This window comes from Pagrus major, chromosome 15 (assembly GCF_040436345.1).
Source record: "Pagrus major chromosome 15, Pma_NU_1.0".
Taxonomy (NCBI): Eukaryota; Metazoa; Chordata; class Actinopteri; order Spariformes; family Sparidae; genus Pagrus; species Pagrus major.
In genome coordinates, this window is record NC_133229.1 from 8,928,100 (window position 1) to 8,953,938 (window position 25,839).

Below are 25,839 nucleotides of genomic sequence, written 5' to 3' on the forward strand. Positions count from 1 at the left end.
CTAAACTAAGGTTGCATTATTACCTCATTAATATTGAAAATATTAAAATTCTTAGTTTGAATTCCTTCTCCAAAAACTACATAGTGCATCTTTAGAAGATGGTAGCACAAGAGAAGGGTCTTACAAGCTGTCAGCAGTGTTTGCTAATATTGGCTAACCATACTACCCACAATAAACTACTGGTCATACAAGACCAAGTGAGCTTGTAGTGATAAACCCTTGAGCGAGGATGTGCTCAATCACTTATGAATTTAAATAAAAACATATTTCTTCTTTTCAAAGTAAGAGTTGCACTATGTTGTTTTGGGGAAGAAAAATCTTCATTGACTGATTGTTTATGCCTAAACAAACTGAATAAACAAACTCTCTTTGTTTTCATGACTGAATAAACGAATGGGACACCTTTAAGAACAACACAACTTCATACTGTTTTACTTTGTTTATATGTGGCGGACCCTGCCACCTTGGGACTGTTCTTGGGACGTTATTTTCCTCTGAGAACAGCTTGTTTATTCACTTATGGAAAAGGTAAATATTTCCAAATTTCATTATTACCTCATTAATATTGTAAATATTAAAATTCTTAGTTTGAATTCCTTCTCCAAAAACTACATAGCGCCCCTTTAAATAGTAAAAGACAAAAGTTACTAATCCACCTGCTGCTGCATTATGCACACTTTTGTGCCTCATAGCTTCCCTTAGTTTCCAACACGCTAAACTTTAAACAACAGATGTCACTAAAGTCGTATTTAAACTATTAATTAAAGTACACACTTCTCAGCTTGTGTCCCCCCCCCACCCCCCCTGTGTACCCTGTGTGTCCCATCATGGCGGCCCCGTGCGGGACGGGACTATCCAGAGGAGGGACCGGAGGGAGGAGCGGCCTGGGATGATGACGTAGGATTGGAATGAGGGAGTGAATGTTCCGGGTCAGAAACTGGACGGGAGAGGAAATTAACTCCGGGACGAGACGGAAAAACGAGAACGCTGCCCTCTTCCACACGGAGATGTAGCCTGTGTTTTTGACGCTATAAAGAGGGGCTTTTAAAAGCGGCGTGAGACGAGGAGGAACCAAGCGGAGGAAAAACAGGTGCCTGCAAAGTAACCCAAGTGAGACGACGACGGAGAACAAATCCCATGTTCGTCGCGACAGAACGAACGTTAGCTCGGTAACGCTGCAGCGACTTACTTTCGGTTGGAGTTTCGGTGTTTGTTTGCCTGCGAGTTTCGCCTCGCGTGTGTTTGACGGTGAATTTAGTCCAGGACTGTCCCGCCGAGGCAATCTGTTGCATCCCGCTCCTGCCCGCTGTTTGTTTATCGCACGGGTACGAGATTTATTCCCACCTCCCCCGTGATGTTTCACTGTATACCCCTGTGGCGGTGCAACCGTCATGTTGAGATGATCGATAAACGCCACTGCTCCCTGCTGTATGTGCCCGACGAGATTTATCGCTACGGACGGAGTTTGGAGGAGCTGTTGCTGGATGCCAACCAACTCCGAGACTTGCCCAAGGTAAGCAGGAAAAAAAAACCCCGCTTCCTCTCACTGGTTTTTAATGGCAGGTTCAGAGGCAGGGTGCCGTGGCTTATTTTTGGTAACATGAAATGCGTCCCTCCAGTTAAAGTGTTTCTGACACAGAGCTGCTAACTGAGCTGATCAGGCATCCCGTGAGAGTCTGGTGGGACCTGGGGACAATAATTACGCAAGATCAGCAAGGCAAGCACCCTGTGTAGGTGGAAATTTCCCTTGAACTACACCTCCCACCACAGGTCAACACAACACATGTGTTAGAGTGTGGGGTTTGATCATAAAACATTTGGAGTCCCAGGTGTCTCAGGCATTCATGGCCTACTGCGAAGCAAAGCACTGACATGTTGTCTGATATGTCAAACCTGTTTGGGCAGGTGATCCCATGCTGAGGTCAGACATACCCATGACCCTTTGACTCTACACAGAGCCATGACTGCATGTAGGGAGCACTAAAATACCTCATTCTTTCAGGGAGTCGAGTTTAATTTAATAAGATTGATAAAACCTGAAGTCACTACTGTGTGACTCAGTGCCCTGATAAATATTAAAGGCTTATGAGTTATGGTGCTCTAGGGCAATACTTCTTCCAGGTACAGGAGAATGAAATTAATTATGATATGATTTACAAGCAGATAGAGGCATTTCCTCTTCCAAGTAAGACAATTGTTTCACTCAACTGTGACGTAAAGATTAAATGGTCATTATTGACATTGGAAGTAAGTATTACGGCAAAAAAGGCTCACTGAGTGCATAGATGAAGGCCATGAAAGCTTCGGAAGAAAATCCAGTAAGCCGATCTAGCCTTTAGTACTTTTTGTCAAACAGCTGGTAATAAAACCAGCCTCCAACCTCTATTCTCCAGTCTCATTTCACAATATTGTCCTGATGGGCTGCACCTAATAATCTGTCAATCATTTTATAGATGAACCAGTTTATGGTCCAGATACAGAGCCTGATAGCTCAGTTCAACCTCTCCACCGATACGAAACACAGATCCAAAATAAGTTCACTTTTTTCCAAAATAAAAATCTGTATACCTCAGTCTTTGGAATTTAAAGAAAACCAATACTGTATTGTTCATCGTCATCTTTATTCACGAGATCATGTGATCCCACAAATCCATCGTGCCAGGCCTCGAGCTATGCCCTTGTGGGCCAAACACACAGGGGTTGAACCAGTCAACATCCTTGTGGATATTTGCAGGCATGGTGTGTGGTTTAGGTGTGACAACCAGCAGGAGAAGTGGTTGTTTGTTGGAAAACAACAGTCGCCGCTCCTCAAGAGGTTAGTGTAGATGCTGCTTTAGCTCCAATTATATCAGAACTGGAGAGGAAAGAAGAGCAAAGATTTCCCGATGGTGTTTTCGCTCTTCTCTCGACTGGCTTCTGTAAGAGTTTGATTTACAAAGTGGCTCCGCCGATGGCAGCGCTGTCTTACTCTTTATCTGGTTGGCGGAAATTCGCCGTAATAGACCATCAGAGACAGGTGGTCTGTCCAATCACCTGCTAAGTATTCTTTGAAAGTTCCCGCCCTTTTCCAAACTCTTTCTATTGATAACTTCCTAGATGGTTCTGGGTAACAAACCATCTTCTGCGTCAGATTATAATGTCAGAGAAGAGTGAAAAATGATTTCCCAGTGCCCAAGGTGATGGATTCGACTCGTCTATTCACTGTGGAGATGTATTCAAAGGCCCATGAAGTCATCCTTCAGGTCAATCTGGTTTGTCTTGAAAATACAAGACTACAAAACAAAACGTGACTGTAACCTTTTACAGCGCACACCTTCGTTCCCAATCACAGCAGCTCTATTGTGGTTAATAACAACCATGTAGGAGGATTGCAGGCTACTGAATTACTGACAGTCTTGGTGAGGTGGGGACACACAAGCCTAGCCTTCTTTCTTGTGACCCTAGCGCTCTGGATTAAGTGGGATACTAGTTAAAGGATTTGCATGTTATTTCTCATGGATCAGGATGCTTCATTTCCCTACGTCCAGACTTGAAACTCAAGATACCAAAGGTCTGACCTGCGGTTTCTCTCTGACATATAGCCTTGAGCTTCTGTACTGAGTGAAAGGATGATTGACTTTGTGGTTTGTCAACATATTCCCTTTAACTTCTGCAGCCAAACCGGTTTTATTGTAGAAGTTGCTCTCAGTGGCACTCTGGGGAATGTATTTTAAGCCTGAGAAAATTGTGTTCTGTATTCTCAATGTAACCTTTAAAGCACGCAATACGGAGAGTATAGAATAAGGTTTAGTCCAGCGACCTCATATAACTGAAGTCACGGTGGGTTAGATGTAAAGCCGATTGGATTGAAGGACTGTTGTGTGACTCAACAATTAGTTAAACGGCTGGTTAAATGCCATTGAACCCTTGAAGCTGGTTTCTAACTGAATAGAAAGTACAGGGATTGTGTCCATGAAGGGAAGAAAAGAGAGCTGACAGAATATGTTTGGACTTGGCTCGTCCATAGAAATTTGATGGAACAGAGATAATGTGAGCAACCTCCCGTGGCTGTGTCACACTGCTTACTTTGTCCATCGAAGAAAAGCACAGGAACAGGTATTCTGACTGAAAACAAAGACGGCATTATGTGTTTTGTTGTTGCCTCAGTAGTGCGTTTGTATGTGCTAGTGTTTTCTAATGAAGTCGTGATGAATCATTGACCCGAATTGTTAGGCACAGACCAATAAAACCATGAACTGACACACATCTCAGACTTTACACCTGACAAACGAGGTACTGGCAAAGTTAGCCCTCTTTCCATCGTCTGTACCCACATGATGTGATTAGCAGGTGTACCCTCATTGTGACAACACACACATAAGTATGTGACAATTTGGCAATCTCTATACTCATGTCATTGAGTTTAGAGGACTGAGGGGTGGATTATGTACACGCCGACATGAGAAATTGTTTATTGTGCTCTTCGGCATGTAACTAATGTCATCAATGCTTGCTGAGTGAACCCAAGAAACGTCCAACTGGATAAACCTTTGCATCAGTGCAGTTCATTGCTCGCTGTGTGGCCTCCTCACATTTGCCTCCAAGGTGGCTAACTGAGTAAACGCTGACCACTTATTTTAGTGTTGTATTAAAAGTGATGCAACAAAGCCGTGACACAGTAAACATATTTCAAGTCAATCATTTGTACCAGCAGGCATATAAAGACATGCACAAGGCAGTAACGGTAAGATGAAACGGCAGAGGTGTGTTTTTACCGAAACAAGATGAGGCAAGTTGACGTTGAGCAGATAGTTTCAATAGTTTTACAAAGAAAAATCTGCTGACCGAGTCATGGAAACATGACACACAGGTTTGCACTGTGTTTTAATGGCTGTAGGCCCTATTTTGCTTTTTCGATTGTTTTATGTATTATTTGTGCTGAGGCGCTGGACAGAATTAGCAAACAGTAACTCGTGTCTCTTTGTTTATTCAAAGTTTCCATTCAGCAACTGGCCCTCATGATACATACCTTCAGTCTACTTTCGAAATAGCAGTCGTTAGCTTAGTAAACAGCAGTCAAACTAAAAAAACCAATAGGATGAGAAGAAATGTAAGCCTCACAGGCTGTTGAAATGCTCCTGCCAGTTAGTCCAGTTTAAAAATGAATGCGGTTTCCGCGTTCTCCAACTCCAGTGACACTGTAAGACTGAGGTGTTGTTTGAATGACTGTTATACAACAACTCTTTACATCTGCAACGTATATGTATCATGGCATTAATTAGAACAACGACAATTAGCTGATAAATCAGTTAGTCAATCAAGAGAAAGTTAATCGGCATCCAGTTTTAAATTGAGTCATTGTTTCAGTCATTTCTCAAACAAAAAGCTTTTGCTCTTCTTCAATGTAAGGATGTGATTCTTTTCTTTGTTATATATGATGATTATAATAAACTGAGTATATTTAGGGTTTGGACTGTTGGTCAAATAAAACAAATCTGAATAGACTAACTGATTAACCGATCAGATTAATCGATAGCAAATGTAATTGCTAGTTGTAGGGCTGACCTAAATGTTTCAAAGCTTCGAAGCTTCTGACTTCTCAATGCTAATCAACATCCAAATCAGTAATTGAATGCCTCGGTTTCTTCTGTTTGGTTTAGTTTTTTTTAAAGAGGAATTAGATGAGTCAGCTGCACCAAAAAAGAGGCAGAGGACTGATAAAGAATGAGAAATAGAGCTCCTGTATGGTGTAGATATAGCCTCTAAACCCACGCATATAAAAACCAGGTGTGTGCATGTGATACAAGTGCACAGAACAATATCTGCCAGTGGAAAACCGTCCTCATAAGTACCTTCTCTCCAACAGGGCTGTGGTTGGAGGGGTTGACACTGCCATCTTATCCTTGTCTCTTGTTAGGCTCATATTATTTGCAAAATCCAGCCTATAAGCAAAAAAAAACAAAAAAACATAAGTTTTAGGAAAGTATGATATCCTTAGCTGAAGCTTCGAGTATTTGCAGGTAATTATCACAAGCCCCAGAAATGGATGGTATTGACAGCCCTAGCTAGTTGTAGCTGAGCAATACAATGATTAGTCAATAAACACTCAGCAACAACTTTGATAATCAAGTTATTTTTTTAACAAAAATTCCAAAAATGAATTGACAACTCCAGACAATGTATGATAGCATAGTGAATATCTTTTGACTGTTGATTGGAAAAAACTATTTTAATGGAGATTTGTTTTAAATACTAGTAAAGTTTGTTTTAAATACTCTGTAGTAATTATCATCATCTAAGAGTTTCAAACATTACACACACTGTGAAGGTAGAGATGGAGAGAAAAAACAGAGAAGAATTCATCTTTGAGACAGGAAGTTGCAGGGTTTATGACATCTGTGAAGTGGTAAAGATAGAGGTCCAGAGCAGGAAGCTGGTGGTTGAGCTGACTTACTAAATGTCATGTGATCTACAAGAAGTTCTTGCAAAGAAAGAGGCATCATAAAGGTAGTTGTAGAGTGACTGACACGGCAGTTTAAACTCCAGTCTGTGCTGTGATATACAACACTGTATGCATGACCATGTAACCTTAGACCCTACTCAGCATTCAACACTTATGTCTTTTACTTAAGTCTTTGTAGGTGCAGGGTTGTGGCCTTGCAGATGTAATTAAATTATGACCAGACAGAAGCCTAGTCCTGATGAACAAACTTCACATTATATTCATCTACTGTCAAAAATCCTACAGTCTGATGTCTTTAATGTATTTTTTGAGTACATTAATGGCTTTTTCAGTGCAGTAAGCCATGCACTCTCTTCCCACAAACCACTTTCCAGCTTCTGCTTGTTCTCTTACAAACAGTGCCGATGGTGAAACTAAGGATTCAAACATTGACTTGAAAGTTTAGTGAATTTTTAATAGGTTCTTGACTCAGCCTGCTATGGTTTTCGTCACACATGGGTGATTGTTTGGGGCGGGCGTGGTGCTGAGTGACACCAACAGGACGAACAGGTTTGCTGTCACTAACATTAATGCAAGACTCGCAAAGCTCATGCAAATTTGCGACCACACTGATTGTACAGAAGAATCAATTATGTATGGCTCTCTGTTACTTGTTATCCCTGTCTTTATTGTTATCAAGAGATTAGGATGGTGAACATTTGAATAAAACTGCCTTTGTTTTCTCTTGATACTGAAGGTTTCAGAGTACCTGTGTTTGCTTCTGTAGCTGCGTTTGTCAAAGAGGAGTGGCGTAGTTCAAGTAAGAAGTCTAGGAGTGCTAAACATGTTAGTAAAATAAGCCCTCGACTGAATTTGCTTTACCTACTCATCTGCCACAGTTCAGGTTAGTTTCCTGGAAATTAACAAGTCTGTACTAGCCAAGACTTTCTGGGGGATATCATCAAGAGATAAATCTCTGAGCTTACATTTGAGATTGAGAGACTTAGCAGAAAGAAACTAACTGGCTACACAATATAAATGGAAGGTGAAAGTGAAATTAAGGTTGTTATGATGCTAAAGCTCAGTCAGATGTCAGGACTTGTAAGAGTGCAGGATTGTTTGCTTGATGAAATGATGGATTAGAGGTTGTTTGAACTGTCTAAAAACCTTGTGCGTTTTGTAATAGGGTGCAGCTTGACTTTTGGACTCTTGGGCCTTATTTGATGTGCACATAAATAATATAATAAGCAGCTGGATCATGAGTTTAGCTAAAGAGGATCTGGCAGTCCAATAACATTGAATTAACAATGATTGAATTATGTGCTGCCTTCTATGCTTTCTTTGGTCTTACTTACTCTTGTTAAACATCCAGAAGAAGAACAATTATAGGCCTAGACCAAGCTCTGTAGTCTGAGGCCGGTAGCATTGAATATTAGTGGAAATGGCACAATCATTAAGAATTAATCTGAAATCATTAAGGGCTGGTAATGTGCTGAATGTGGGGCTAATTTTACAACAATGAGCTGCATGGATTAGCTCTGCACCAGCCACACTGATATAATGAACCTATTTTCAGATGAGATCCAGCAATCTCCAGACCAAACATTACATTTACCTGAGCATACAGCTCTAGGACAGTAAGTTTATATAAAGGGGAACCAGATAGGACACCAGTCTAGTTTCCTCCTAAAAAGCAAGACACTTTTTTCCTACAGCCTAAAAAGGTTGACATTTTGAATAAGTAAAGTGTTCCACTACAGTTTTGAAATCCATAATATGCCACTCAAACCATATTGAGGGTGTGGAACAGGTGGTTGTAAAAAGCTATTGCAGGTTGGATTCATGTTTCATGTGACACGCTTTTACGACAAAAAAGTCACTTGATCGAAAGAAAAGTAATCGGCAATTATTCTGATCATTGATTAATCGTTTCATTTTTCAAACAAAAATGTCAAACCTTTACTGGTTCCAGTTCATGGCCAGCTGCTTTGTAACTAGCAATAGCAGGGAAAAAGGCCAGATGGGGAAATTCAAGAGGCTGTTTTTTCTGTTCATGCCAAAACATTGAAAGGAACCTGGAGCAGTATTGTTAACTACCTGCTTTACCACCACACAGGCAGGGCTCTGCCTGCTCTTGTTATGGGCGTCAAGTATGTGCTTGTGATAATTGCTTTTGCCTTTTAAATAAGAGTGCCAACTGGATCTTTCTCTCTCAGGAATTGGCAATAAAGACAGATCTCTGTACTTCTAAGTAGTGACCATGATAGTGTCAGAAAAGCACAGTAGAGGACAGGGGTCTGTAGTAACTCTGCAAGTAACGATTCTTTTCATTGTCAATCAATCTATTGACTATTTTCTCAATCGACTTATTCTTTGGGCTATAAAATGTCAGAAAATGGTGAAAAATGTTGATCAGTGTCTCCCAAAGCCCAAGATGAAGTCCTCGAATCTCTTGTTTGTCCACAACCCAAAGATTCAGATTCAGTTTGCTGTCATAGAGGAGTAAAGAAACTGGAAATATTTACATTTCAGGAGCTGGAATCAGAACATTTTGACCTTTTTTCTTAAAGAATTACAAAATGATGTGGAAATAATTTAGTAGCTGATTGAGTAATTGTTGCAGCTCTAATGTTGGACGAATTTAAACACAGGCCGGGACAGACAGAGACTTATTACTGAAATAGAGGAGATATTTTGTCATGGGCTGCTGTTTGCTTTTATTTGAAACCTTTTATTTGCTTTAAAGGTTGTACAACCAGAGCAAAGAACTGAAAGTAGATGGGTAAAAAATTCCCCTTTGCTTATAGCTGATAGTTTAAAAAAATACCCTTGCCCATGGCAGTCCTTGTGTCTTTTTGGGATAAAAGAGTGACAGAAATAAACATGTTGAGGCCACAGACTGGCCTTCATCATCGTGCTTGTGGTCTCATACTAAACCGCCTCTCCAGCCAATCCTCGAGTCATCCATCGTCATCCGTCGTCCTAGACATATGTCTAGTCATTGCTGTAGCTTGCTGCTAGCTTCAGGTTAAGTTAATGCATTTCAACCAATTAGCAGACACTTTGTCTTGTCACTTGTCATAGCAGGAAAAGCACAGGTGTTAATTATAACATTAACGATGACTCTGCACTATTCAAGAGTACCTGTGAGTCATGACAGTGAACCAGCACGAACAATACCAAGATCCTTCTGCTTTGTCTTCGTCTTTTAACGTTTCTTCCTCTTCTTCCTATCCTTAAAAAAACTAAAGCAACTAAATAAATCCAGCCATCATTAAGTATATTATTTAAGCCTGTCCTTTTCAATACTGTGACATGTAAAATTGTCTTCTGTGGTAAAGGTCTATACAGTTATTCAGCTGTTAAGAGCAGCCATGCATGCAGTTATCATAACAGAGCTGATATAATGTGTACAATATTTCAGGACACAGACGAGTACTGAATGTTTCTGCTGAAGATGTATGAGAGTGATACAGGAATAACAACTAGACTATTATGCCCCTTCTCACACATGGTTCACCTCCTCAGGTGTTTTCACTTAATATGCCTGATTAGACATTTTGTCTCGTCCTGTTGGAGCGGGAGACGACTCACACCTTTATCTTTCGTTCTCACATTGTGGAGAACCAATGTGACTCCAATAATTGCCCCACCCAAATTCATTACAAGCAGAGGTCTAATCAGCCAGAATAATTAAAAACACTTTTAACACTCTATAAAAGTAAGAAGCAGTCATTCATTCAATCATCATTATTTCTGAAACGCTGACAAGGCGCATACTCCTGCAATACAAAACCAAGTCTCATTAAATTATGTTTTTCATTTGTGTCACCAAACTTCAAATCACATGCAGTTGCATGAAATTGGAATGAATATATTTAATTGTTGTGTCTAACTTTATAAGGGAGTGATTCTAGGAGGTAAACGAGTGCAAACTCTGTAATCAGTCCAAGATGCACCAGTGTTGTTAAAGAGCATTGCTAAAATGAAACCCTTTAAATTGTTTTACTGAATATGTATTTCTTTTCACCTTTCAGCCATTTTTCCATCTGGTGAAACTAAGAAAACTTGGCCTGAGTGACAATGAGATCCAGAGACTTCCACCAGAAATAGCCAACTTCATGCAGCTGGTAGAACTAGATGTTTCTCGAAATGGTAAGACGGGAAAATACTGTACCATTAGGTACATATTGCAAAAATGTATTTCTCTGTATTTTCTTCCTGACTGCAATTTTTTGTAATCAAGCAACACGAATGAATCACATTGACAGTTTTACTCCCCGCAAGTGAAGCTGATGCAATGCAGAAGCATGAAAAGATGGTTTACATTAGCCTGTCTCTGGTGACGGAGACACACTCCTGTAGGCACACTGGTGAGATTTCTCCTGCAACAGAGCAGACTGCTCACAGTTGTGGCTGAAGGGTGAAACCAGATTCAGAAGGTCAACTAAGTTAAAGAAAGCACAAACAGACATTTAACACACAGTACTGAATGTGTTGAGTCATAATTACTTTTAAGAGTTGACCTTTAGGGTAACATAACTATTGAGTAATCAAACAGGTTCATCCTACACTAGATTTAACACAAAATGCCATCTTACGATTGTAGTTATGTCTTTGTTTTTTGTTTTGTTTTTTTTCAATCACTTTAGCACTTAAAGCAACTGTCTTCATCATTTTGACATGTATGATTTAACTGCTGCTGATTCTATTGTATATTCAGTGAAGTTAGATCATGCTTTATGATCTGAGTGGAGTGATTAAGGAGTGTTTTAACATGTGTCTTTTTTCTTACTCAGATATTATGGAAATCCCAGAGAGCATTTCATTCTGCAAAGCCCTCCAAGTGGCTGATTTCAGTGGAAATCCATTAACAAGGTAGTCCTATTTACGTTTTACCTCTCAAAAGTACAATACTTGTTCCTTGATCCCGCATATTTATCCAGATTTTAAAAAATGAGATAACAAAAAGCAGCGTACATCTTTGAAAAATCAAATCTTTCTTGTTGATCATCTGCAGTTTTTTTTTTAAAATCTCCCCTGCAATTCTACCTGCCATTATAAACATTTATACACTCTCCATGACAGACTGCAGATTTTGCATACTCTGCCTTTCATTGTTGGGTGGGACTGAGTCTAATTTGCACCTCAGCAGGTGCAAAAGCACATTGCTTTGCAGTATATAGTTTAGGGGGCAACAATGAATAGTGTTACAAAGGCATAGGCGTTCAATGCTTTGAGAGTGCGCACACACACACACGCACACACACACACACACACGCACAGGGTTTTTCCAGTAGTAACCTAATTTTCTACTCTTTAATCAGCTCTATTTTAACAGTCAAATAGAAAAAGGTCTAATTGCGACTGTGGGTTAGCAGGAAGGTTGATGTCGTTTGGTTATCAATCTCATGTGGATATTAAAGGCCCAATCTTTATTTTTTCTGCTATATTCAGAAAATACATTTGATTAGCAAAAATAAGTACTTTTTAAATCATCATAATTGAAAAAAAGGACATGATTTTGTCTTGTGTTTAAAAACAACCTCGACAGCATCAGAAAATGGTATTAACTGTAACTTAATTATCTGTATTCACTCTTTTTATGAAAGGACCTCTTATTTGGGTTGATAGCACGTTGTACGTTGAATTTATGTGGTGAGAGTTGTGTTTATATTAACCTAGATTTAGTTTACACATAGCTCCAGTGTGCTTGTTCCAAATAACAGTAGCACATGATGGCTTGACAGACAGTGAGGACTTGTTGATAGCCTGCTCAATGAATATACAAAACCCAAGTTTTTAAAGCTTTGTATTCAATAGGATCTTTGGCTTACAGTAGTTACAGATAATGTTTTGTTGAGCAGAAGAAGTCTCACAAGCCCATATTTATGTAGGATACTCAAAGAGGGTTACAAGTACACTTAGCCTGCCACAAAAATGGAAATAACCGGAGCTAAAGGGACGCAAGAAGCATTATTTTGTTTTTCCTGCTGTGGATCAAGATGTGACCACAACTACCATCACAGTAGTCCAATCTGGTCAGCCTGCAATATTAAAGAGAATAATGGTTTTAAAGTGAAAACCAGACAAAAGAAAGTTTGCAGTCTGTTTGTCTCCATTTAAAAAATGAGAATCTGGGCACATAGTTTACTGTTTTCAGGAGGAAAAAATTCTCAGGAATTTTTGTGATTACTGTGATTTATTGTTATTAGATGTTCACATAAAAGTTAAAACATTTGATCTTAAAGCCTAAGCACCAAGTATACTTTTGAATAGAAAGGACAGGGCAGGAGGAAGAGATGATGGTTGCTTTTTCTTTTTAATTTTACTGTAATCTCATTATTACTTAACGCTTTGGCAACACTGTCTCTGTTACATTCATGCCAATAAAGCATATTGAATTGAATTGAATTGAATTGAATTGAATTAATGGGAACAAGCATCGATAAACAACTCATGGAGAGTTTATGGCTGTGGTGTGTTAGTACTCTTGCTTAACATTACAGCCCAATAGAAAGAAAGCAACATGAACATTCAACCAGAATCTTCTAATGTTAGTCAACTGTTCCCCCTTAAGTTAAAAAATATTTGTAGGAGTATTTAAAGCTGATGTATGAAATTATTATTTATGTACTCATGACATCATGGCCTGTCTTTTATTTCTCCAGGTTACCTGAAAGCTTTCCAGAGCTACGGAATCTAACATGCCTTTCCATCAATGATATTTCATTGCAAGTTCTTCCAGATAACATTGGAAAGTAAGTAAATACACAATGTTTCATCATACGTGTCCTGACATATTAAGTGTGTCTAGCCTTTGCCAATGTCACTTTCCCACAGTTTCATAGCCAAGGCAAAAATGAAACTGTTTATCTTACTGTGAAATGAATGCTGTTGATATCTATTTTACCTTCATCAAATGGTAAACAAATGGTGTTTAAGATGTTTGTAACCTTACATAAATCTAAATCTTTTCAAGACTTTCAAGACTACCTCTTTGTTTTGAGACATCTTGGCACAGACGTCTAGCCTGAGGTGTGAGTGTGGTTGGGGATGATAATTAATTTCACCCAATATTTATTCTGAAAATACGGAACCAAATTTAATTTTCACCCTCAGCGATCTGTAAACAGACAAACAGTCTAGTGTATAAAAGCAGCTCAAGCGTCAGCATTTCCCTTTAAAATGCACTGAGCTAAAAACATTTCTTTAGAGAGGCACTTCTGTGTGTGTTTTCTAGTGGCAAATTAGTCAGGTTGACAATTGCTGCAGTTTTTTTTAGCCAATGAACACAGTGAGAGGTCCACCTACACAGCAATTAACATACAGAAAGACACTGTTTCTTTTGAGCTTAAAGATTAAAAATGTGTGATGTTCCAGACCATTAGTAAACCTCCTCCTGCACAACTCACTGAAGGTTATGCAGTAAATGCTATTAGCGACAGAAATACACTTAGCATGTCAAAGGGCGCGCATTTCTAAGTTCTCTTGCAATCATTTCTTCTAAAGTCTCCACCATCTTGCCGGATTGAAGAAAACATACCAACTGCATTACTCTTCACAGACTTATCAGTCAATGTTTTCTTCTTGGCTTCATTGTCGTTGTTCATAAAAGGCTTGTTGTGAGATGGCACATAATCTGCTGTAGTGAAAGCTCATGTCCGCCAACATTCTTATTCCTATGAGGTCTCCCTTATTGTTGAGTTCAATTACAGTTGGATTTAATAACAGAACTATGTGCTTTTAAGTCAGATTGCCACAAGGGATGTTTTTAGTAGACTTTTGGAATTCAGGGGAAACTTAACTTAAACCCTTTCAGGACTTAAGGGGGTAAATTGATGCAGTCTGCTACTGTAGACATTGCTACATCCTGTTACCTTTTTATCAGACCCTTGCTTTTTTTAACACCAGGGTAATTTAATGTATTTTTAAAATCTGAATTATAAAAACAGATGTCAATATAGATATGTTCTTTAATGGCGGGTTTTCTGACATTGATTTCCTCAGTGAAACTCGTGCTGACGTTGTCCAGTAGTATGTTTTGAATAATTACTGGCAGTGGTTTGGATGGCATATTTTAACCATTAGATACGTGTTGAAACAGTTCTAGCTAAACTAAACAGAGATTTGTCTTGGCTTGCCACGGTGCCATAAATTAAGAATTACTGCCGAGCCTCTCGGGGATAATCGTGGATGGCGGATGAGAGCCTGACTGTGTGATCTGAGAAAAGACTCTTTTTTTGCTGCTTTAGTGATCATAGGTCAGGATTGTAGACTTTGAAATAATACTATGCTAGTTACACATGGGCTTCTTAGACTAAATGTTAATCTGATGTCATACATGTACAGTATTTAATCTAAAAAATGACTAATTAGATTAGCTGATTAATTGATTATCAAACTACTTTGGGATACATTTAACAGTTGCCAAGTAATTGATGAATCGATGAACGAGCTAGGATGGATTTTAAACGTTTGCTTGCTTTGACCTCAATGTCGAATTTGAAATGTCATTTACAGGGTTTTTCCTGTACAGAAATGATTTCAATCCCCTCCAAAAAAGTTTTATTTTAGAGAGAAATTCATGGCTATAACAGCTCATATTGTTCATGTTATTTACCATGGCAACGGCTACAAACTGAACACACAGCTGGAGCTTTTACAGCCGCAGCCACTGATTTACATTATTTTGACTGTGCACACAGTCTAACAGGGTTACCTCTATGACATACACAGTCTTCCTTAAGTTCAAGAGATCTCCTAACAACCTTCCCCTCATGGTACGGCATGTGCCCCACATATGTCCCACATCTATCTTACATAACTCAGTGACTTGAGGCCTGCTCTCTATCAAGGGAAGAAGGTAATGAAAACCATAACACAGTTGGGAAAGTGAATAAGATAAATGTGCATGGGGTTATCTGTGGTGTACTTCCTGAGTTGGGAGTGCTTTCCGATTTAAAAAAAAAAAAAAAAAAGGCTTTTGCAGTAACCTGAGACACTTGCAGTTTGGGGATTGTTTTCATTATTTTTCCTATCTTTTGGCTCCACGATCGGCTCTTGAGAATGAAAAACAGAAGACTGATGAAAAGAAGTTGTTGTATTCCATGTTGTCACAATTGAGGGCCAGTCACTCAAGATAGATTTTATGTAGATTGAATTAATAAACACTTCAAACATATCTACTAGTTTCTATTAGTCCCTGTGGCTCAGTCTACACGGGTCACACATTTGCTCACATTATGAATGTAATCTGTCGCTGTAAAGGCTTCGAGAGACTGAAAAGAAGTCTTCAAACTATTTATTACCATGTCTATTTTGTCTTAGTTTAGCTCAGCCAATTGACTCATAATGTTTGTTGGTGTTTCAGTGAAATGTTGAAAAGAATGTTGACACTTTGGTCCGACTCTAATACCACATAAAGGCTGAGTTATTTATTCTGGGTTCTTCCACAAGATGGACTTTGTACTGCAATAGTTGGCTGTTATAAAATCCTCCATTAATTGGCTCCATGTACAGTACTGAGGCGCACATAGGCAGCGCTGCAAAAAGATAACCCTGTACTTTGGTCTCTGATGCCACTCAGACATTTTGTTCTTCATTTTAAGTATGCAGCACGTGTTTATGCTGTCGAGATTTTACAGACGTGATAAGACCGGCACACCTCCAAAGTACTTCCTGTTCCCAGATATCTGATTGCAAGGATAATAACCATTTTAGCTAGAAACTCTATTTTCTCCCACTGTACACTCAGAGCAATCATATGTATTATATGTCCATCTTGGGGAGATATAGAAACTGCAGCTCATGTTTTCTTGGCATTTTCAGAAACATATAATCATCATTCTTTTTGCCTGTCATTGCAGTCTGGTCAATTTGGCATCACTAGAACTCAGAGAAAATCTGCTGACATTCCTGCCAGAGTAAGTAATCAACCAACCGCACAGCCTGTGTGGATATATTGTTATAGCCTATAACTTTGAAGTATACTTTGATGCTCTTTAATTATACATTTTGATGGAGCACCCTTATTGTGTTAACAGAGGTTAATGACTAATAGAACATGCAGAAAGCCTCTGACTTCTCTTGTCCTCTGCAGGTCACTATCTTTACTTCACAAACTTGAAGAACTCGACCTAGGAAATAATGAGCTATACAGTTTGGTGAGTTTTTATTTGTAATTTTCTGGATGCAGGGGAACTTGTTTACTCACAAACTGAGCAGAACAAAACTTTTCCCATTTCCTTGTTCTTGTCACGTCCAAGTAGATTAGCATCCCTCGAGAACAGCTTTTGCCTCTTATCACCCAGATGGGAGGATGACCATCTGCCTTGAGCTTTGGTTTTAAGTTGTAATCTTGTGTGAGCGGTCAGACTCTGATGGTGAATGATTTACTGGCAGATCAAGCAAAGCAAAGTCAGGCAGCCAAGAAAGGGCTCTTCATGTGCTTTGTTTTATGTCCTATTTATTCTTCAGACCTGTGACCACTGAGCTCGATTTCTTTCCATTTTTGGATGCTGCCTGATGTTTTTTCTGCTCTCAGTTGTGATAATAGAGAATAGATTTTAAATATGTGAGAGTGTTGTGGAACCGTATTTTCATTCATTTCAGTGCTTAGACTTGGTGGTCTTCACCTCGCTGTGTGTGTAAAGAAGTTATTTTTTATCCTATACACTTATATTGTGTTTTTCTGCTCTGTTTCCTTGTGTTTTCTATTCCTCTTCTATTTTCCTGACTCTCACTCTCTTCAATTTTTTCTTCAACATTTCTTCCTCCCACATAGCCAGAGTCAATAGGCTGTCTTGTCAGCTTGAAGGACTTGTGGCTGGATGGAAACCAGTTGGCGGAAATACCTGCAGTAAGCTATTCATCCAATCTATTTTTTGTATTTGAGATTTGACAAACAACACACCTAAATAACAGTTTTGGACAAAAAACAAAAAATCCACTGTAAGATTATTATTGTAACTCACATATTGGCTCACCACAAGTCTCTTCTCTGAACTTTAGGAAATGGGCAGTATGAAGAGCCTGTTGTGTCTGGATGTATCCGAAAACAAAATGGAGCGACTTCCAGAGGAGTTGGGCGGTCTGGTGTCGCTCACTGACCTGCTGGTGTCTCAGAACCTCATCGATGCTCTACCAGAAAGCATTGGTAAGTATGTGGACTCTCCCAGCTCTTCAGTAGCATTATTATACTATCTTGCAAGCCTCTGAACAATGTGGATTTTGATTAAGATATATCTATTTTTTTCTTTACAGGAAAACTACGGAAACTTTCCATATTGAAAGCTGATCAGAACAGGCTAACGTATCTTCCGGAGAGCATTGGCAACTGTGAAAGCCTTACTGAACTTGTGCTCACAGAGAACCAGATACAGGTGTGTTTGCACTACATCACTGTGGGATCAGCACTTCCATGCTTATTTTACACGCTTAACTTAGCCTTAGCTGGCCCATGGTAACCAGGGCAATGTGCAGACTGTTGAAGAAGATATGTTATAATTTAAAATAAAATAATTTGTTAGAAACACAGTTGCAAAAGCACCATTGGATATTATTCAAGTGCTGACTTGTTTTAACGTGCTGACTTGTTTTGTGTCTGTGTACAACTACTCCACGTGCCTTAAATTGCCCCCCGGGGACAAATACATTATTTTGAATTGAATTGAATTGAATAAGCTAAAAAGCATACAATAATCTACATTTTATGCTAGGCTGTGCTTTTAAATGATTGAAAGCGTTTGCACAGTCTCATAATAAATCACTGACATGTAAAACATCGGAAATCTGACAGGAATACATTGAGTTGTGTGGGGATTGGTCAATAAACTAGGCAATAGGAAAAACATCTAAAATGTAATTATGGTTAAGCAAGTACTTATAGTAGAATTACAGTCTAATTTACGAGTTTAAAGATCCAATGATTAAAGGAAACACTATTATTTTAGCACTAGATTGAGGGCATTGTGCTGTAAGTATTTGTCACTTTGTTCCCAAATCAGATTAAATAGCTCAGGATAGGTTGTTATTGATGCACTTATTCACAGTAAAACAATGTTTGAAAGCTACATCCAGGGGATCTGTACATGGCTGCTCTCACCAGTCTGTCTGCTTTTCTGTTTTCTGTGTCACATGAAGGACTGTATGAGCAACATGTCTCCCCTCGTCTCTGAGAGCACTTCACTGTGTAGTGTATTGTATTTAAAAGTGCACAAGCACAAAAGGTTCTCTCTAATTGTTGATTTGATTTATTTATATTGCCACAGAGTTTGCCGAGGAGTATTGGAAAACTGAAGCGACTTTCCAACTTCAACTGTGACAGAAACCAGCTCACATTATTACCTAAGGAGGTAAGCTTTTCATATATCAACCAACTTAATTTCACTGAACAGTAAAAGTGTGTTGAGAGGCAATTTCATCAACTGATGGTCCAAAACTCTGACTGATCGCAGTGAGTGGAGCTGCTTAAAAGAGTACTGGGCAAAAAAAGTATGTATGTATGTCGGCCGATATAACCAATATATCAATATCAGAATTTGTCACTCCTTAATACCGATATGGGTATCAGCCCCAAAAATTCGAAATGTTGTTAAATTAGACTCTAACAATTGTTATGTAATTCTTTATCGCAACTGTTGAGCTCAAACTATCTAAAGTTCATTCACGTTTGGATCAACAATGCTCTCACTTGTCGCGCTCTCTCATTTCACTTTCACTGCTCAGTCTTCTGGCTCGTTCAGCTCCGTCTTGAGTGTCTCCATTGTGTTTGTATGTGGAATTTTTTTCGAACCTCTTGTCTGTTTAAGTGAAGGCACGCCTGCTTTAAAACTTCATCTGAAAGGCTCCTTTAGACGTCGTACAATGCCCCTGTGTCTTAATGATGCAAAGAGCGCAGTGTCTGCAGTGAAATAACAGTCGGCCTAGATCATGAATTAACGGCGATGGTGTCACTGTTTTCTCAAACCCCCCATTGCATGACATCCTGAACAATCGCAGTGTAACCATGGCCCCAGTATTGATTTGTGCCTTGTTGAGCTACTTGACCATTGGTCCAGTTGTATGGATTCTATTGATTGTTGATTAGTTGCTCATAACACATTTTCTTTGGTAGAATTGTGTCCGTGCTTACATGGAAGCAGACATAATAATGTATTTGTTTAAGAATTTGTCTCTTCCTCGTCTGCTTTGTTTACTAACTACTCTTTTCGTTTCTTTTTGTGAATGCAACAAGTGCCTATCATAAATGATTAGCTTAACCTTTTATCACGATGAATCTCTGTAACAGCATCCTACTCAGGTCTGAACAGATGAATAGATTACTACTGCAGTTTAACTGTCCCATCAAGTCTCTGCTTTGTCTGGCTACTAGGCCTAATTGTTCCTAATTTTAGGTCCATCTGCCACATCCCATTGATGTTTAACTGCTCTGCAACTGAGATCACTAATTCTGGGACAAAGTGGCCAAATGCTGACGACAGATTTACTCTGGTTTCTTTTGTCCTGACTCTGTTAAACAACCATGTGTGTCTGTCTATGCTATGTTTTCATGCTGTACTGTGACTTACACTGATCATGTTGTTATAGATCGGAGGCTGCAGCGGTCTAAATGTCTTCTGTGTACGAGAGAACAGACTGATAAGGATACCGGCAGAGCTGTCACAGGCCACAGAGCTGCATGTGTTTGACGTGTCTGGAAACAGGTTTGTATAACAACACACTCACATCCAGTTTCACTCATCTCTTGGTGGCAGAGAGGAGTGAATACCGCCTTATCAGTAAAAACACATTGTGCTGTAAGTGATTTGGAGACTTGGCAATTAAATAGTAATGATAATTATTTATATTACTTGATCAGGCTTTAAAATAATATCACGATTTTTTTAGTTTCCAGGCTTGGGAGGGTTAGGTAAAAAATGTATTCTGATACAGTTACTAATTACATGTTAAGAGTTGTACAATATTACATATTATTAAAGTAATGTAACTTGATTACTTTCTGTTACTTTTGGGTTACCTCAATACCAAACACAGGCAAGCAAAGACTAGAGAAAAGAAATATAAAAAAATTACCTTGATTTAATCTTGTGTGTATCCATTAAGTAATCCATAATAATTCCCTTTTTACTGAATGTATTTGCTATCTAAGTACATATTTTTTCTGTAAAGATAAAGTTACTTTTGTTTGTATCCTAATTTCGTAATCCTGCTACATACATTCCATTACTCCCAGAGTCTGACAATATCTTAAATGTGAGATGATATAGACTTTCATACCAAGCTAACAATATAGTATTGGTATTGATAAATATTTGGTGAAATACACATTTTCTTTTTTTAAATTCCTCAACATTACTTTTTGATGTTTTTTCATATTACTCACTTTCAGTCAGGTTGTTTTGACTGCGGTTCTTTGCCACTACCTGTTTTGGGCCAAGCTTTGTCTTCAGAGGCAGCTGCAGGAATGTCTGCTGCTTTAGTCACACACAAACACGTTCCCCTCGATGTCTGGAGAGCGTCTCCCCCCCTCCACATTGTCAAAACAACAATGAAGTTCCTCATCCTAATGTGACATAACTGCTAATCCAAAAATGTGTACCTGCAGGTGCCGTGTGGTTTCTGTAAATCCTGTGTGAAATGAGCAGGTTAGTGATTTATATCCTGTTGGTTTGCAGGCTCCACCACTTACCGATGTCACTGACCACGCTACGACTGAAGGCCTTGTGGTTGTCAGAAAACCAGTCGCAGCCTCTCCTCACCTTTCAGACAGACGAGGACCCTGACACAGGCGAGAAGGTGCTCACCTGCGTGCTGCTGCCTCAACAGCCATGTGATCCAGACAAAGGTAATGTTTTAATCAAGCGGAAGATAATGCTCAGATGTTTTGAATAACCACCATGAATCATCTGTATTATCAGGAGACCTGACTGTATCTCGACATTTTCCTGCAGATCAGTGTCTCCATGTTGCTCAAGTGTCGGGCTGCTCCCAGAGTAAAGTGACTTGGTGCCAACACTGTGACATTTGAGTAATAGTCCTCATCAGTTGTCGCATCGTCTCAGAGTATTTAGTGCCCCGCGGTTTTTGATGACATTATCACATGATCTGCTCGGGGAAGCATGCTGTGTTCTGCGCCCTCTGATCCTTCCCTGCAGTATCTTGTCGATTATGAGGTCCTGTAAGGGATCACAGAGCCTATAACAGATCAGGGCCTCTCCTGTCCCTTGAGGCCCTCCTTGGTTATGTTTTTCAGAAATGTAGTGGATTGGGCAGCTAAAGAGGCTTAGCAGCGGCTGGCCTGCTGCCATTAAAGGCTCACCCAGTGGGTAGAGATGTGGCTGAGGGCTGGATATATCTCTGCCTGATACAACAGGTTATTGTCATTTTTTCCTTTGCTGCCGTCCACAGCCTTGAGGCCTAAACATGCAGAGTGTTTGTGATTCACTGCAAAATATTTGTTCCTTGCTTGCCACTGTACTTTGCATGTGAAAAGATGTTTGCCTCTCCTTCAAATGAAAAGGGGCTTGTATTCATTCATTTTTGTGACGTGCTGCCTCTCAGAGGGTGAGATGCAGATATAAGACTGGTGGAGGTCAGATGAGCGAGGCTGAAGCTGAGGTTGGGGGCAGGGAAGATTGTGTTGCTGTAAGCCTGTGACTAAGCTGGGATTTGAAACTGTGATCTGGCAGTTTCAGGCTCCCGGTTATGTGACGGCTTTCATTTCTTGAGTTGGCAGATTGCAGAGAAGCAATCATAACAACCATATTGATTTTAATCTACTGAAGTATTCACTTCAACTAGCACTCTGTAATTCCATCTGAGCATGCTGATGTGTGCGTGAATTCCAGTAATGCGAATTGTGTTGTGTCTTTTTAATACACGACCACAGGCTCTGATAATCTTGCCCGCTGTGGAGCCCTGGAGAGCCTGGTGAATGACATGGCAGATGACACGTGGGACAACAAAGCAGTGAACAGGATCAGTGCCATTCACTTCCTGGACGATGATGAGGAGGAGGATGACGACAAGGTGAGCAAGCCCGAGGGCAAATTTCACAGCCATCCATTGGGCGGTTGGTGAAATTAGTGACAATTCACTTCACACCACAAATATTAACCTGCTGATGGTGCCAGAGGAAAACTCAGTGGATCAAAGTCAATAGGGTTCATCCTCCAGTTACTGGCAATACATTATATCAGGGCTCCATCTAACGATACATTTTAAAAAATCTATCTATAGGCGATTGTTTTTACAACTAACATATCTATTATTCCAGTCACCCTCTGAAGTACTGAAGTACTTGACTTGGTTAAAGCTATTTTCTCACTCATACACAGTCATTAAAGTAAACAGAAAATATAAAATGACAGATAAACGTTAGAAATTATATCACCCCAGATGAAGGAACATTTAGAAAATCAATTTAAAAGATTTTCAATGATAATCGTAGTACATCATGCCTGGGTGGGGACAAAAAGTCAGGGTCTGTCTTGTTGTTTCAGCTGCCTTAAACAAAGTGCTGAGGCATTCTCTGCTGAGGGAAGTGTTTGTTTATAGCATTTGTTCCACCTGTGAAAAGTAATTTCCAATTTGCAGCGCTTACATAGCACCACATTGCTGGGTCTAAAAATCTGCCATACTCCCACACTCTAGATAATTGCGAGCAGCAAGGTTCAGCCATACATTATATAGATATTGAGATATTTCATTCTGGACCAAAGTAGTGCACTGACATCCACATTAGCAGCCAGTAGCACGACTAAAAACTGTGGATTCTTTTGTTTTCCACGTGTAAACAGTTGCCCTTTGTGCTGCAGTTAAAACAAATAAACTGTTTCCCCTCAAACAGGGAACACTACTTCGCCGGGCCACGCCTCACCCCGGTGAGCTGAAAACGATGAAGAAGGCGGCCGAGAACCTCCGCAACGACCTGAACGCTGCCAAAGGCCTGGACTCCAACAAAAACGAGGTCAATAACGCTGCAGACAGAGTGACAACGTCTGTGTGACCTTTTTTACCTCAGAAATGTTTTTTACCTCCTGTGTCTCGCCGTGTCGTCCTGCACAAACCTCCCCCGCAGCCCCCCTTTTTTTCTTTTACCTACGAACCCCCGGTGTGGCCTACCCCTCCTCTGATTAAACCCCAGGACGCCTGTAACCTTCCGCCATCTCCAGCCCTGTGTGAAAAAAGTGTTTGACTCAGCCTATCAGGGCCGCCGTGCCTTCCTCTTTTTAATTAATGTCCACAGCAATAATCTGCACAGAGACGCTCCTTTTAAAAAGATATTTTAAAGATTTATTACTTTTTTAAATGCCTCTTTTTAAAATATACTTTAGGTAGTTGCACTATTATAAGTCGTTATAATATGGTCAAACCTTCGTAAATGTATTATATTTGTTCTATATCTATTTTTAAAACACTGGGTGAATATTTCTTTTTACATTTTGGGCAAACATAAAAGCAGGAGTTTTTGGACCTACTGATTAAGGATTATTGTATAGTCTCTTGTGAATATTGATACTTTTATACTTTTTGGCAGCTCTAATGTAAATAAAAATGTATAGGAAACTTCTTAATCAGTTTCAGATTTTTAAACTTTTTTTTTTCTTGGTACTTTTTCTTCTTTCTTTTTCTTTTTTTTTAAATCAAAGCAATGAACAAAACACAGTCACTAATGTCTTATTCAATCCGTATAATAATTGTCATTGGGTGAGTGGACGGCCTTGACTCCTGTAAAACATCTCGACTTATTTTTGGATAATAAATAGATTTGATGAATTAAGTTTGGATTTAAGTACTGCACATCAAACTTTATTTGCTCATCTGCAGTGTAATTATGCAGACCTAACAATGCTGTCTTATTTATATATGCTGCTGTGCTTCACTGCTTTGCAATGTTTTCAAAAAGATGCCAAAAACAGCTGTATTTTTTAAAAGTTTTCTCTCTTTAACTAAGAGTTTTGTATAGATTAATCATCAGAGGTTTGGTGAGAATGAGGTTCGTACCAAGAGGATGGCATCCTTTAAAAAGGCAGTTGTTAGAAGTTCCACTTTAATGCACTTCTCAGCGTTTCTTAAATCCTTTTACATGGTACATGATAAATTGTATTATTTTGTCTTTAAAATTGATTGCAAAAAGTGGACCAGAGAAATCGGTTCAAGTGTTGGTTTTTAATGTTTTTAATTATTTTCTGATCAAACTGCACAAAAGAAAAATCTCACAGGGGCGCTGTGCCTTGAGATTTTGATGACTTTTTAACCACTGATCAATAAAATGAGTGCAACACTAAACATGTTTGTTATTCCTTTTAATTTTATTAGCCAGCCTGTTGAGTTGAGAGAGAATTTCAAAAAATTTCTAATGCTGTGAACTTCTAAATGTCCGAGTTTAAAACAAGTTACATTTGGTGTGGTCTGTCTTAATATCTTTATCCAAAAATAATATATGGACAAAGTCAGCTCAGACTTAAACTGGTTTCCTTTGAGGAAATAAACCAGATATTCCATTTCCTGACCCTCCTTCATCGCTTGTTTTGTCTGTCCGGCAGTGCATGATGTTTCTGTAATACTCTGCCAGCATGTGCCACATTCGACTTGTCTACCCTGCACGTGCTGCATGTTGTACTGACACTGGAATGCTTCAAGTCTATCAGAAAATGAATGTATGTATATTTTTCTGCATTATCCCAGTTTGTGGCTCTATGGCAAGTATTGTTGATTTAGCACTTGAAGATGAGCATACATCTTTTATCAGTTAGCTCACAAAAACATCTTGGAAGCTGATTATTGACTGGGAAATACCAGCTATCAGTCGAGCCTTGGTATTTTCATCAAAGAGCTGTTAGTGGTGTTGGATTAGCAAATGCAGTGGTGACCTTTGACTGTTTTTAAGTGGAATCCACTTCAGTGAAACTTCACTGTACGTCAAGCATGGGGTCATCTTCACTCTCTTTCTTTGCCTCCTTTTCAAGATGCACCGATTTGATGAAAAGGCAGAGAAAGAGACGAACAGATGAAGCTGTAGAGATCGGGCTTTAATCTTGACTGCAGTGGTGGGAGTAGTGCAATGACACTCTGCTGTAATGACTGTTTTTGGCGCCCTCTGGTGCACAGAATAAGCATGCATTTTTAACAGTCGAGCAGGATTTTATTGGTGTCTTACAGTTTTTCTCCATTGTTTACTCCCAAAATATGGAAGTGAGCACGCAGTTCTGAAATTTTGAAGCTTGTGTGTCAAAAACTTTAAGCACCAAGACACTTTTGTAAAACTCTGAGCATAAACCACGTAATTTAGTTGTTCATCTGGACAACACTTCAAAACACAACACCGTAATGACCAACTGGTTTCACTCGCGTGTTTAGATTCAATTAACAAAACTATAAGTATAAAAGAGGCCTCAAGTGACCTCTACTGT

The 25,839-nt window shown here is 39.3% G+C and overlaps 1 protein-coding gene across 1 annotated transcript; it reads left to right on the forward strand.

The window, feature by feature from the left end:
* Window positions 1-943: 943 nt before the first annotated feature.
* lrrc1 (leucine rich repeat containing 1) lies at window positions 944-24,715 on the forward strand. Its single transcript, XM_073482365.1, has 14 exons — window positions 944-1,513; window positions 10,459-10,576; window positions 11,221-11,299; window positions 13,093-13,182; window positions 16,291-16,347; window positions 16,524-16,587; window positions 17,208-17,282; window positions 17,435-17,579; window positions 17,687-17,805; window positions 18,694-18,777; window positions 20,012-20,127; window positions 21,100-21,269; window positions 22,314-22,453; window positions 23,274-24,715. Exons 1-14 carry the CDS (start codon window positions 1,355-1,357, stop codon window positions 23,430-23,432), a joined length of 1,575 nt encoding a protein of 524 aa, XP_073338466.1. The 5' UTR covers window positions 944-1,354; the 3' UTR covers window positions 23,433-24,715.
* The last annotated feature ends 1,124 nt before the right edge of the window (window positions 24,716-25,839 follow it).